General features: G+C 43.6%; 1 protein-coding gene across 2 annotated transcripts in view; it reads left to right on the forward strand.

Annotated features, from left to right (window-relative positions):
• The window catches only part of SUFU (SUFU negative regulator of hedgehog signaling), a 90,115-nt gene that overhangs the window by 51,666 nt on the left and 23,689 nt on the right, over positions 1 to 14,760 (forward strand). The window contains exons 7-9 of one of the 2 annotated variants that reach the window (XM_014883783.2): positions 1,892 to 2,045; positions 3,527 to 3,638; positions 14,215 to 14,349. In XM_014883783.2, coding sequence (XP_014739269.2) covers positions 1,892 to 2,045; positions 3,527 to 3,638; positions 14,215 to 14,349 — 401 coding nt within the window. Of the gene's footprint in view, positions 1 to 1,888; positions 2,046 to 3,526; positions 3,639 to 14,214; positions 14,350 to 14,760 lie in introns of both variants that reach the window. The other variant, XM_014883782.2, reaches the window with a different exon arrangement.

Genomic DNA, 14,760 nt, shown 5'->3' on the forward strand with positions numbered 1-14,760 from the left:
AGCTCATTTAGGTCCTCACAGAGCACCATGGAGGGTTCCCAAAGGAGCCACGTGCTAAATCTCACTTAGAGCATTGTCTGCATATGTAGGAACGGATGTATTTTTATTTCTTTTCCCACAACTTCTATTTCTGGGTGACACAACTAATTTTATGTTTAGGATAAAACAAAAGAAAATCACAGCAGATTTATTATTTCTCAGATTTTCCTATTACGTTTTCAAGAAGCCAGTTTCCCCTGACGCTGGAGGAAGAGCCTAACAAGGGGACAAAGACAGAAGAAAGGCAGTCTCTTGAATGCTAAATTCTAAGTCAAGACTGCTCTGGTCTTGCACTCAGCCACAGGCTCGTACCTTAACTTTTGGGCCAAAGAGCGGGTTTTGGGAGGTGATCCAGCTGAAAAAAAAAAAGAGTTGGCTCAAGGGAAGGGGTAGGAACACATGGAGGAGGGTGGGACTGCAGTCATTACAAATTACATCAACTTAAACCGCTGTGCAACCACACCCTGAATGCTTGTGCTTATCTTTGAGCTGCTCAAATCCTCTCTTGAATGGTCATAAGAATAGGCAATGCCCTTCCCGGGGTGCAGCATGCACAGCTGGGCAGGGGGAGGGACGTATATGGGTTTAGTCTGGAAACTGTTTCTTGGGGACAGATTTTGCAAAGAGCAAAATGTTCGCACAATCTCTCGTCTTCAGTGGCAGTGTAAACCACAGGGTACTTACATGGAGTGGAGAGATCCTCTCCCATTGTGTATAACAGCACTCTGCTCTCTCCTCAAATCTTTGAAGTTTCTTGGGACTGCCTGCGTTTTGAGGTGACCCAGACGTATGCAGAGACATGCAGATCTTGCTGATGCCACTGAGCAGTACCAGAGGCAACACCGCTTCAGGAAAGGGGGAAGTGAGCCTGGCTGGTTCGATGCCAGGGAAGAGATGCCAGTCCTTCCTCGGTGTAGCACAGCCCCGAGTTTGTTCAGCTCAACATTACCCCCTTGTGGGTCACAGGTGGAAATTCAGACTGATGCCCATGTCCAAGAAGGTGGAACTTCCTGTAGAAGTTCTGGCTGTAGCTTAGTGCAGTCTTGCTGGCAACAGATGCACATGTCCTTGAGAAAATGCCTGGTGCCTGAGAGCATCCAGCTGCTTGTGATTGGTGTGTGACACCTTCTGAGACCCAAACACTGGTTACGTGCTTGGAAAGTCTGGCTTGCAAGGGAGGGAGTTTGTTTATTTGCCAATAGAGAAAGCTATGCAAAAGCTTTGACATTGGGAACAGACCTGTGTCTCCTTGCACGTCCAAACTTGCATGTTTGTCCTTTATGGGACATCCAGCACGTTGGAAAGCAGTGATTCTCTAGGCAGTTTGCAGATCAAGAACCCGTGTGAATGATGAGTCTCTCCGTGAGCTGTTCCCATTGTGGGACTCTTTGGTAAGGTTAGAAAGAGAACTCAGGGGTTTGTCATCATTAAGATAATGTATAAGAGATTGACTGCCAAGCTGTGCTTTGTGTCTTAAGTATTTCAAGTTGGTGTAAATCAGTGCTAATGCTGAAAGAAGCAATCCTGCACACCTCAGGCCATTGATTTCCACCTTTCTCTCTCCCTGCTTTGTGCCTGCCAGGGCCACGCAGTAAAGCAGTGGGGACAGGGTGGGATTTCAGACCAACTTGCTGTGGAAAAGGCTTGTTTAGTTCAGAGTGGATTCCTGATTTGGCTCCATGTACAGTTGCTATTTGCTGGCACAGCAAAGCACAGGGTCCACAGAGTGGAAATTGTGCACAAAAGGAGATCTGCAGGAGCTGCTGAAGGTTGGGCTGCACAGTGGTGCATTCCAACTCAGGCTCAAGCCACGCTCAAAAAAAGTCTTGGTGTTTTCAATCTTTTCAAGCAGGAGAGAGTCGACAAAGGAATTGAGACAGATGGCTCAAACCTGAGTGGAGTGAGTGCCAAATGTGCCTGGGATGACCTGAGCCGGCCACCAGAGGATGATGAAGACAGCAGGAGCATTTGCATTGGGACCCAGCCTCGGCGGCTCTCTGGGAAAGGTAAGAGGTCCTGGGACAGGTCACTGTCATGGCCTTTCAGCTTCTGTTCTGGTGGGTCTGGGCAATGCACTGAGTCATGCTGCATCTTCGAGTTCATAACAAACTCCACAGCCACAGGGACGCTTGGTATGTCTCAGGGTAGCAAAATGGATTTTGGCTTCTTTGAAGAAGGCAGGAGAAATGAAAAGAGTTCTTGCCATTATTTTGTCTAAATGTTTCTTTCAGTTTTTAGGCAAATTGTAATCTGAATCTGCAGAGTTAAACTGAGCACCTGCTGAAACCAGGACTGTAAACACCTGTAAGGTGAAGCAATTTCATTTTCCCAGGCTGTTTCCTTATTGACATTATCCCTTCTTGGGAGGCAAGCTGGACTGACACTGCACATTGCTGCAGCTGAGCTCAAGGAATTCGTGCAAATACAGAACTCCGGAAAGAAGAATTAAAAAAAACATGGAGTTCCTCTTTGCAGTGAGATGCCTTCTCAGGGTAGAGATGCCATAGCCATTACACAGGCTTGAAATTATGCATATTACCTTTCAAAAGGGTGAAGCAACATAAAACTTGAGGGCTTGAGATTTCCTGGAATTAACAATGATATCTACAGGAATGGTATCTTACTTGTTCTTAAATCCATGGTAAAAATTAGTTAAATGCATACAGCATTTCTTCTGACTTCTGTGCAAATATTTTGAATTGCAGTGGAAAGGGCTGTTTTGCCTCAGCCTTGAAATGAAAAGCCCAAGAGAGGTATATGTGATGAAATTTGTATATCCTTCAAAAGATTTTGAAATAATTTGGGCTTTTTTTCTCTACCTAATTCTCACATTTCTCAAAAATAGATGAGGAAACTTCTAAGAAATGCAGGAAAGCTTCCTATTGAAAGTATTTGGCCAGTAGACATTTCAGAAAAAGGCAGAAGTAATCTGAACTGCATAATTTGCAGCTTATTTTCAGATGTGAGCTTGAGGTTAAAGGTTGCCCTGCATAAAAATCCCTCCCTATGTGAATTTTGTTGTAAACTAATCAACAGATTTCCAAAGCCAATTGCAAAAAACTTGGAAACCTTCATACATTAGTTTAGGAAAGGAACAAATTCCTGTTATGCCTAATGGGAAAAATGATCTCCAGTACAAAGGCTTGGAAGTGTCAGGAGGTTCTCTGAGAGTTACAGAACCAACAAACACCTCATTTATGCAAATATGATGAAACTACTCAGAATTTCTTCATTAGGAGGACTCAGTACCAAAGATTCCAGCTCTCCTTGCCTGACATAACAATGAAGCCCAAACAAGGGAATTCAGGCTGACATTATAAAGTGAAAAAATTCCTAAAGAAGTTCAGGAAGTGCAGTTAAGTGTTAACCCGTAACATTTCTCCACTTCTTTCTGAAGAGGAAGAGTTTAGATGAAACACCTGATACCTTTTTGTGTCTGCGTTCTTTCTGGGGATTCTAAACCGTGGTGAAAAAATTCTCTTTGCAGATACAGAGCAAATCAGGGAGACTTTGCGGAGAGGGCTTGAGATTAACAGCAAACCTGTCCTACCTCCAATCAATGCACAAAGACAGAATGGGTTGAACCTCGACCGAGCACCGTGAGTTTCACCCTGCACATTCACATGGTGGCAGAGGGAGGCTAAAGAGCTCAGCATGAAAAACAAAGTTAAAGCTGGGTGGGAAAAGTTTTGGCAAGGAGAGAGGAAAGCTGGCAGTGAATACTTGCAAAGTGCAAGGATAGAGAAGAGTTTTTCAGGTTGGATAAATGGACTAGTTCTCAGGAGGGCAGTGTTTAAGAGGGGTTTTGGACAAACTGTGCTAATGCGAAGTGGCTCTGACTGTTTTGTAGAACCTGCTGTTCATGGTCTTTGGTGTTTGAATTCAGACTGCACTGATCCCTATAAAAAGTACCATGCTGAAAAGTGCTATGGTATCAGTAGAGATACGTGGCATAGGTGACTGCTGATATTTTTTCCTGCATATATTGTTTTCAAGCTCATAATTACAAACCTTTTGGTTAAAATGTTGATGTTTTTTCTTTCTGAGTGACTTTGATCTTGTCTTGCTAAAACAGGTGGGTTCTGTCAGTAATTACATGCCAGTAACACCTAGGTCTCTAATAGCAGTAGTTTAACAGGTGATTTAAGTGGGACTAGGGTGGCCCATATCTCTTGTAACTTTTGACTTAAGTGATTCTAAGAAATTACCTATGGTTTCAAACCGTCTGCACTTCTGTCTTTCTGGGCTTCTCCCCTTCCCTCTTAGAGTTCAGGTGCTAGTACAGTGTCTTCCCATCAATTTTAATGTTTTCATCTAAATTATACAGAAAGACATGCATCTTTGCTGCAGTCTTTCTTCTTGTTATTTCCTTTGGTTTCTTAGTCTCTGATGAACATCTGTGCCTTCTGCTTTCAAGAGTAAAGATCATCATGAAATCAGTGCTTCCCTGTAGTGCCAGGCTGGGACAGTACCCTGGTCTGTTCCAATTCCTGCTTCATTCTTGATTCAAACATTTCATGAGAAAAATATTTCTTGTTGTTGTCCTTTCTTGTTCCATTTTGTGGGTGACTTCCGATTTGCCTAATACATGAAAGTTCATGAGTTGCCTAATCCTTTGGGGGAAGTATTATGTGTCAATTGCTGATGGTTTTCTGCTAATATGTAATATGAGATATAGGCACTTATATTAAAGTGGCTTTATTATTGCTTTAGGAATAATCTTACTTTTGCCATATAATAATTCCATGGAGTTGAATTCTGATCTGACTCAGGTTTTGAGTAGTATTTCTCTGCCTGCAGGTTGGTCACATTGGGCCATTGGTTGGCCCCACTGAAAAAAATACAAAATTATACCATGTGATTTGCACAAATCACACCCAGCCTTGGAGAGCTCAAAAGTACTGGGCAGAATTTCTCACAGATGCTGGGCTCCTGCATGCATCTGCAATGTAAGCTCAAGTGCTTGGGGGTGACCATAAACATTTTGGGTGTACATCAGGTCAAGGAGGCAGCTGATGGATAAGCCTTAATGCTGAGAGACAATTGTTGCTTAGGTAAGAGAGCTTTACGTTAATTTGGGGTGAAATAAACAGAGATACGTTTGAGACAGAGTGGTGAAAGGTTAGCAGAGGTCTAAGATGAAGCACACAAATATTTACCTGGGTTTTTAACTGTTTTGAGACAGAGGAAGGCAGGTCAAATTCAGAGCCTCACAGCTGTGACAGTGCTCTTTGTTGCAAATCTCTCTTACCTGCAGCAGCTGCACACCCACCCTGCCTGAAGCCTGAGTGGTAAGAACGGCTGGTTCCCAATGTTTGCCTCCTGGGAGGTCAATACATTTCTCTGAGGTTTATGGTTACCACTGGGGAAACTGATAGGTAGCCTGTTTCTCCATAAGCACTTCAGTTAAGGAAAGAGAGTTATCAGCTGTGTTACTGTGGTGATACTATTGAAGGGATAGGGGAAATGTCAGTTTAAAACAGCAGTGTGTCCTAATACTTTCTTCCTCCGTGTTGCTAGCTGCTTTGAGAGGAGTTAGGGAAAGGTCTTCTCCTTGTGCAGTTGTTTCTTCTCTCCGTGTAGCACATAAAATGGGACTTGTTCAATGCATTGACCATACCAAAAGGGGTGGTTTGTGCTGGAAAGCAGTGTTTACTTACAAGCTCTGACTAACTAGTACTTAAGTCAGACCTGATGATTACCCTTACTGTGGCTAAAACTGATCAGTCAACACATTTTCCAGAACAGTGTGGTATAGATGAAGCAGAAGAGGAAGATCTTGTTATACCCACTTCAGTACACTGTCTCAGCATGTCTCATGCATTTGAGCAAAATTGCTCAATGTGCAGTAAGTACAAGAGCATGATATGGAGCTCTCATCTCCAGCTGCTGCACAGGAATGTAACTTAGGAGCTCACTTTTGCATGCAGTAATGTGTCCACGTCCATGCTCCTTCCAGGTACCTGCAGGGGTAAAGGCTGAGACACAAAAGGCACAAACCCAGTGCAGATATAACTCTTTCGTAGGACTTCTGAGCACCTAAGAGGAAGGACAATTCTGTACATAGATCTAGTCCTTCTGGTGAGATCCTTGCTTGCATTGCGTGGGCCTGGTAGGGCTGGGACTCAGGTGTGTCCTTCACTGTAAATCTTGTATAATCAAAGGCAAATCATTTAGCTATTGAGCTTCAGTTCTGAATCTATAAAATGGGACTAATAACAATGTCATCTTCTTGAGGCACCACAAGGATAAATATGCTAATGATTACGAGGTGCTGGCTGATGGGAAGCAGGCTTATGTGTAATCAAATCCTGCACTGTACACACCAGATCATAAAATATCAAACCTGTGGTTCTTTGCAAGGATCCTGTGAATAACTGGTGCATTAGAAGCTCTTTAGCAACTTGACAGAAACACTCTCTTGGGGCATGGCAAATTGTTTCAAATCTGCTTTCCATAGGAGCACTGCAGAACCCCAGGCTGTCAAATTTGCACCCAACTGACAGTAGGATGTTAAAGTCTGACACAGACTCTAAGGGCTTTGTGCAGAAGAGGAATGTGGTGTTTATTTATCATGGATTTGCAACCACCAACTGCTTTCCTAGTAGCTTTCTTCCCTTTCTTTTATCCTAACCCTACCACCCACACACAAAAATCTATCAAGGTTTAAAGCGGACAACCTGTTCTGCATTCAGCATCACAAATAGTATCAGAAACAGTCAAACTTTTGAATATTTATTTGTATAAAATGTAGAGGATCCAGATTTCCGTATAGATTTCCCAGTCTTTGTACAGTTACAGTTTTCAGTGCTTATGCAAAAAACTCACATTATTTGGTTGCAGATAGGGCTTGATTCAGTGTTTTGGCTCCAGCAAAGCACATACTTACATGTTAAGCATGCATATTACCAGTTGTTCACTGTCCCAGAGTCCTAAAAAAAAGTTCCTTTGAGAAAAAGCTGGTTTCTGTCAAAACCCTGCTGGGCAGCTGTAGTACTTTGATTCATTAGTGTTATTACCGTAGACTGTGTAGCCCTTTTTCTCCTAAGGATATGAATAAAAGCACACTTAAAGCTTAAAACTGCATTGGACATCTGTTTCTCAAAATGACTGTTGGCTCAGTTCACAAGCAGCCATTAAATCAGTTTGTATGTATTAACAAAAGAACATGTGAATTAATCTTTGGAAACATGACTAATCATTTTGAACATAGGTAACTGAATACTTTCAATTGCCACTTGAAAAAATAAAGATGTGTATGAATACCAGTGTGTGTTTCAGTGGTGCATTATTTGTTTCTTAGGACCTATCAGCTTAGTAGGTGCTGCTGAGATACACAGAAAGGCAAGGCTCCCAGTCTCCTGAATCATGCACATTGACTCTTGTTGGATACGGAGCGCTGTTACCCGTAGGGGATGTTTAAATGTCAGACTAAACACTGCTTCTCTCAAGCCCTCAGTGGGCTGGAAGCTCCAGATGTCAAAGTTCAGTGACACTTGTGGAGTCTTGCTTAGATCACTATTTAATTTCTTGATGTAATAATTTCTGGGGCCGAGTCTTTGGTTGTCCCTGGTAATTAGCTCTGTGCTCTCCTGTGTGCTAGGTGAGTAGTATCTCCGCGTTACGGATTAGGACAGCAGAGCTAATTTGCCACAGTTGCAGTGAGAGCCAGCATTGGGATGGGGAATTCTTGACCTTTTCCACCCCTCAAGGGCCCCCTTGATCATACAGCATTGCTGAAATTGATGTTTTTCTGCCTCTTGGCTGACTCAGACTGTTCTTCTGTGAGTTGAGGCATGGAGTAGAAACCTAGGGCTAGCGCACTGTTATTGCATGTGTTGAAGCTAAAATTATCTGTAATTGTTGCATTTCATTGTGCCAGAATTCAGGTATTGCCCACGCACACCCCAGTGTCTGAACATGAGGTTTGAGTGATAGAAAAGGGTCTCTCAGGTCTGTATTACTTTGATAAGGTTTTTCCATCATGTCTCTGCTGTTTATAGCTCTCCCTCTTTTCAAGAAGGATCAAGTGGTGTGGTTCACATGCCTGACTCTTATATTTCTTTCTGGGATTTCCCAGGTAATCATGCTGGTCCCTTATGTATAGTGGTCATTTGTCCAGAAACCCACAGAGACCTCAAGTCCCATCTGCATTCAATTTCTAGGCAGAAAGACAGGTTGAGTCTAGGGAAACCTGAACATATGGTAGCCCTGTAGCCATGTGCTAATTCCATCCAGCCCTGAACAGTTTCCAGCTGTGCAGGGAAATGAAGGCAGGTTCCTGGCAAACAAAGTAGGGAACAACCCTCCGGCAGGTGGGGCTGGCAGGACTGTCCTGGCAGTGACCTGCTGGAGCAGATGCACTCTGAGCATCTCAGGTGGTTGGCCTTCCCTCGTGGGAAGAGGGAGGAGTTGTGTCACTCCAGAATTCCTCCTGGGATAACCCCAGACTGTCACATGCTTGGTTTGGAGCACATGAGTAATAGTGGCACTGCTTCCAGGGCTGCAGTCCACTGCTCCTGTAGTTCCTCTGACTTTGTAAATAGGGCACACGGACATCCCCTGTCAGGGAGCTGCACTGGGTTAATGCACATTAAAAGCTCCATCTCAGCAGCATTTCTGAGGAATTTCTGACGGTAATACCAAAATGTAGGATTTTCTTGGAGGCAAGTCTGCACTTTGCTTCTCCCAGTTGCACTGGATTTTCATTCTGCGTTCCTTGGGCGGAGGGGAGCTGTTGTCTTTGTAGCTGGTTTCCTGTCTTCAATTCTTGGAGGCAAACTTTACATAAAGAGGAGCATTTCAGCATTCTCTGAAGCTGTCTGGTTCTGGCAAGGCTTTCTGATTCTGCAACCACTAAGCAGTAAGTTTCCAATCCAGTCCTGCTTATTTAGGCATGCTCTCTCATCGGGTCGCCATTCAGTGGTGTCCTGGTTGAGTCAGGAATGCTGAATGGAAGGAGGCGATATACTTTAGGGAGTGTCTCAGCGTGAGGCTGAGTGCTGGGTGACAAGATTGCAAACTAGAAAAGTGAATGTCTGGAAAACCAGTGTCAGTAGAAGTGCAAAGCAGTCACCATGCTAATAATTTGCACTCCTGCATAGCTTTCCCCATCTAAGAATCCAAAAGTGCTTTGCAAACATTGACTTAATCCTTGCAATGTCCCTACATGGAAAAATGTCTCGGTTTTACAGACAGGGAACCTGAAGCATAAAAGACTTGTTTGACTTCACTCATGAGTCTGCAGGGTGCCAGTGGCACAGCCTAAGTCTCTCAATTCCACTTCAACTGCAGGTCTTGGAACAGTCTGGTCCCTGCAAGCTCTGACAGTGGTTATTATGCAGCTTTCCAAAGGGTTATGTGAGTGGCAAGAAGATTGTTGCTACTGGCATTGTCCTAGCAGCCCTTCCCTGCCAGGAAATGCACACAGAACATTGTCACCATCCTGTTTAACCAGGCTGAGGAGCACCCAAGTCTGAGCACTCGAGGTAGCCTTGTCTCAGTGTGACCACGGCAGGAGCTGTGTAACCATGTCCTCCCCAGTTCTGCACTTGCCTCTGTGCGTTCCTGACGGGTACTGTAACTCTGCGTGCCAAGGTGCTCAGGGCTCTTTCCCACAGCTGCTGGTTTGCCCTTCAGGGAAACTGTGGGAAAGAGACTGGAAGATTGTTGGCACTTAAGTGATCTTTGACCATATCTTCATGAGGGAGTGAGGAGGTTTGAAATAGCCACGGTTGGAAAGGGAAGAAGGGGGAGTGGAAACGGGGGGGGGGTGGGAGGAGAAGAAAGGAAAAGTGGCCCGACCTTTCTCTCCCAGCTGTGCAAGCCTGAACTGATGGTTTGCATTTGCTAACTCACAGTACTGAATTTTATATGGAGGGAGCAAGAAGCAACGACAGAAAGTAACTTCAGTGAGGCAGTGGGCACCCACTCCTTGAAAGAGCCCCTGCCATGGCCAGATTCCAATAGCATGTTCTTTGTGATTTCGATCCCTGGGAGGGTAGCTTGGAAATGCAGCAAAATCATGTTCTGTATCAGCAACAGAGCTTGGAGGGGAACTGACACTTCCTTCCTTGACAGATCCATGAGATCAAGCACTCTGATCATAAAGCAAAGCACAAATGCAAAAATAAATAAACCTTTCTTAATCCGATCAACCTGGTTATTCTTGAATCCCATAAAATAACTGCCAATGGTTGCTTGAGAAGGAGTTGCTATAAACATGACTTATAAGGAGGGGACATCCAAACTTTGTGCAACCCAGTGATTACATTGGCGATTTTCCAGGATCCCCACGGGCTGCCGCTAATTGGCATCAAATTAAGCAGGTTGCAGCCACCCTCATCTTAAATACAAAGAGAGAGCCCCCGGGAGGCTACAGGTTCCAGCGTGTGGCCTTCTCACATCAAGAAGGAGCACAGCACACTGGGACGTGGAGTCTCCTCAGGCCCTTCCCCCTTGTTGACAGATCTGAGGAAGCTGCAGGCCACACTGGACACCTTTACAATTTCTTAACCACCCTCTCTTTCTCAGAAAAAGAGAAAAAAAAATAAAATATGGCTTTGGTTAAGTTCACGTTAATCAGCATTCATGAGACATAACAAAAAAACAACAAACATAATTTCCTCCCTCTCTCCTCCACCCAGAAGCAGACTACTGGTAGAAACTGAAGCTGGAAAAAATAGTTGAAAGTCAGCTAAAGTCACCTTGGTAACTGCAGCAATACACTTGCCCAGAACAGGAGACATCAAACCCAACTACAAACAGCTTTAAAGAAACAAAAAGAATGTAATCATCTAAAGAATTAATCTGACAACTGCCCACGTTTACACCTCCCACAAGCTCCCAATCAGAGGGAAATGCGCTTTAATCTCCTCCAACTCCCCTCCAGTTTCACAAAACACTAGATGTGCAGTCTTTAAACTGGGGCATTTCCGGCATGCTGCTTCCATTTAAATCTGCTGCCTTTCCTAATGCAGCAGCCCTGGCTTTTGCAGAGTTGTTTTTTCTGGACACTGAGAAACATGAATTTTTTTGTGGGGGTTGGACAAAGTATTAAATCTGGAATAGACAAAGTTTGCAACATTTTTCATGATAGTCAGCTAGATCTTAGTCATAACAAGTAAAACTCCACTGACTCTTGTTGCTGATTTATTTGGTGATGGGGTGGAGGAAGCAAAGACTTACAGGACTGACAGTCGTAAAAACAGGGATGTTAGTGTTAGAAAGCAAAGTTTTTCTACATTTTTTTTTACTGAGTCTGAAAACTACAAGCTGTGGATAGCAATGTGTGTTAGGACATGAGGTTTTTATTAATAACAACCTAGAGGTCCTGCTGACCCTTCATCTGAGCTATCACCCTTTGGAAGGGTCAGCACAGGGATTTCCAATCTCAAAGAGAGAATTTTAATGGTTCTTTCCTAGTCCCCATGTCATGTGACATTTTTCCAAGTCTGAAAGTGGTGGCACTGTGGTCTCCTGATATGTTAGGTGCAGTCCACAATACACAATTCTTGTTTAGAAAGGTCTGCCTTAGACAGAAGGTTATTTGGTCTCTGCTATTGGAGTTTCACCCTTAATTTTAAATACCTGAAATTGAGTGAGCTCCTCTGAAGGGAATCAAGAGACATAGAGTATGAGTATTTTGGAAAAAATTTTGTCAAAAGGATTAATCCTTTCATGTCATTCAAAGTATTAACTACCATTTTGCTTCACCTTTTTGACAGAAGGGCTGGTTACTTATTAATGTGAAGTCATAATTATTGACAGCTGTAAAGTCATGACAGTTCCGTTTGATAGTTACACATTAGTCAACATCTTCTCTTGAGCATGTAATGACAAACAGCATTTGCTGGTTTTTAATAAGACTCAGAAAGCTTTGCCCCTTGCCTCCAGAATATTGTCGTCATTCCTATTATTGCATTGACAACTGGAGGCTGTTTCCCCTCTGGACTGCAGCCCCATTGTGCTCGCAGCTGTACTGGCTAGCGTGTTGAAAACCTAAAAACCCACCTTCAGCTCGGAGGGATTTGGAGCCCAGGGGTGTGGGGAGCTGTCTTGCAGCTCTCTGTCCTGCTGAAGCACAAACCTTACACCGTGGATTGCCTGTGAGGCTGTTCTGGGATGCCCCCATGCCTGGCACGCTTAGGCAGTCCAGGTGAGCAGCGCAGTCTCTTGTCTGTAACATTGCTGTGAAACTCCTGATCCACTCCACAGTGCCTAAACTCTGGAACTGCATTTAGGAGTGCAAGTTTATGGCTTGCTTGAAAATCATGTGTTGCTAATGGCTGACCCTTTTGGTAGGGGCTGATAAATGAATGATTGGAAGCTGTAGACCACAGGCTGACTTTCCCACAGCTCACTGTGTATATAAGATCTGATAAGGAAGTTGAGACAAAGCTTAGCTTGAGGTCAACTGATCATTAATCAACTGTAACTGCACCTCTCAGGTAATCGGCCTGAAAAATGCTGGCCTGCTCCACTCTTTGAAGACCCCACCTAGAAAGAGCTATAAAATGTTTGCTGAAGTAGATTAAACACAACTTTAAGTGCCACACATAGACTACAAAGCGTGTTGTGTTTTTGCTTCAGGGTTAACCCACTAAACTTACACTCTGCTGACTGCCAGTCCATCAGCCCACCCTGTGCATAAACTGTATCCTGACCTACCACGTACGTCTCTGCTGGATCCATTGCTACTTTAGTATGTTGCTAAAGAAGAAAATATTTTACAGTTTTTATCTTGCAGAGAGCTGAGCTGCTCTGGTATCTTTTTTTCTGCATGTCTCTGACCTGGCCATGCAGTGTATTTGCAGGTTGGACCATGAGATATGAGAATTTAGCTGTTTCAGAGTGGGCAGCTCAGCAGCATGACTGAAGGGTTCTCCTGGGACTAGGTGACCCGGCAGAAGCAGCAGGCTGATCTGCACTGGAATTCACGCTGAACTGCACTACTATGTGTGTGGTTGATGGGAGTAATTTTGGGACAGCCCTCAAAGGTAAAATCAAGTAAAGGTGTCATCTAGGTCAGCTCATGAGGGTGAAGCTGATTGTTTACAATCATTTCCAGATGTACATTAAAGACAGTTCAACTTGGATAGAGGAAGGATCCAGGCTTGTTTTAGCACTGTTCTCAAATGGAGCCACAGCTTGATAGCCTTGTTTAACTTTGGGTTCTTGTGCACAATGGAGGTACATTGCAATGTGGAATCTCGGTGCCCTCCTGCTTTCCCTGTCCCTCTTCTCTGGACATTCTGTACGGTAGAAACTATCTTACCAAAATCTTACCTCTGTTACATTCTTATGGAATGCCAGATCACAAAAATATAAATCACTTATCAGACACTTCTCATGAGTCCATGTCATCCATTAAAGTCATAACCCATCCTGTCCTTTATTCTTTGTTCCAGACTGTCAAGTAAGGGATCATGCTGGTGCTCTTTGAACATATAAAGTGTTTATGGTCAAGTATTTTGAGATAGATCGTTTTATTATCTAGAGGATTTGGTCTGGCAGAGTTCCTAATCATGTAACAATGTAACTGTGTTGTAGCTTCAGAATGTGCTGGTCTTGTAGAAATGAAGGAATAAGAAAGCAAAGCTACCATTGTCCTAAAACAGCCCAACTTAAAAGGGAAAAGAATCTGTGAATCTCCCTACTTGTCACATAGAGAGTCTGTCTTTTGGCTGTTGCACTTGATGCTGGTGGAACCAGGAGATTCTCAAAGCCTTTTGGTTGAACTGTGCAAAAAAAGGTAGAAAGGACTGGACAAGTCTTTCCTGCAGGCCTCTGCCTGAAAAATCCTGAAGATAAAGCAAAAGCAGGAGGGAGGATACACCTGGTAATTCTTCCAAACCATTTTATAGTGTTTGGAGTTTTGGAGACTTTCGTTTTGCTGCAGTTCTTTCCAGAATTCTTTTTTTTTTTTTTTTTTTTTTAATACTGGGAAGGGATGCAACATGTATATGCATCAGTTCAGATCCTAGGTCAAATCAAGGTGAAGAGCTGCATGCTGGGACTGGTAGTCTGAAGGAGGCTGTATCTCTGCAGGAGTGGTGAAAACTCAGATATGTCTTTGTCTTCATAACAGTTTTTCCCTGTATCCTTCAATATTTGCATTCAAAATAGCACACAGTGCTGGAATCCTGACTATGTGCATTTTGCCTGTTCTCTCAGAAGTCGTAAGGACAGTTTGGAAAGTGAGAGCTCAGCAGCCATCATTCCTCATGAGCTGATCCGCACGAGGCAGCTGGAGAGTGTGCACCTGAAATTTAACCAGGAGTCCGGAGCACTCATCCCCCTCTGTCTGAGGTGAGCGAAGCCATTCTCCTCCACAGCCTGTGCTAACATGCTGCTTTTGCCTTGTGGCATTGTTTCACCATACAGACATGCATGCAATGGGTCTGTAAAGGCCAGAGCTTAGATATTTTTGCCAAAACACATTAGAAACAGATGATACTTTGCATGATTCTGTGCTCATCATGTTAAGATTGTTTCTCATTCTTTTTACGTCCTCCAGTGTCTTTTGAGTGCTGAAGCAGGACAGGGTTAGTATAGGGGTTTTTTTATTAGTCTGATGCTATCAACCCTGTGATAAAAAAGATAGCCTTAACATACTCTGTCAAAGAAATCCCTTAAGTTATTCATTCTGACTTATGGACTCAGATAAGTAGTTGTTCAAAACCTGTTTGAGATCAGTTTATGCATACAAGAGTTTTAGAC

This window comes from Sturnus vulgaris, chromosome 8, assembly GCF_052056855.1.
Source record: "Sturnus vulgaris isolate bStuVul1 chromosome 8, bStuVul1.hap1, whole genome shotgun sequence".
NCBI lineage: Eukaryota > Metazoa > Chordata > Aves > Passeriformes > Sturnidae > Sturnus > Sturnus vulgaris.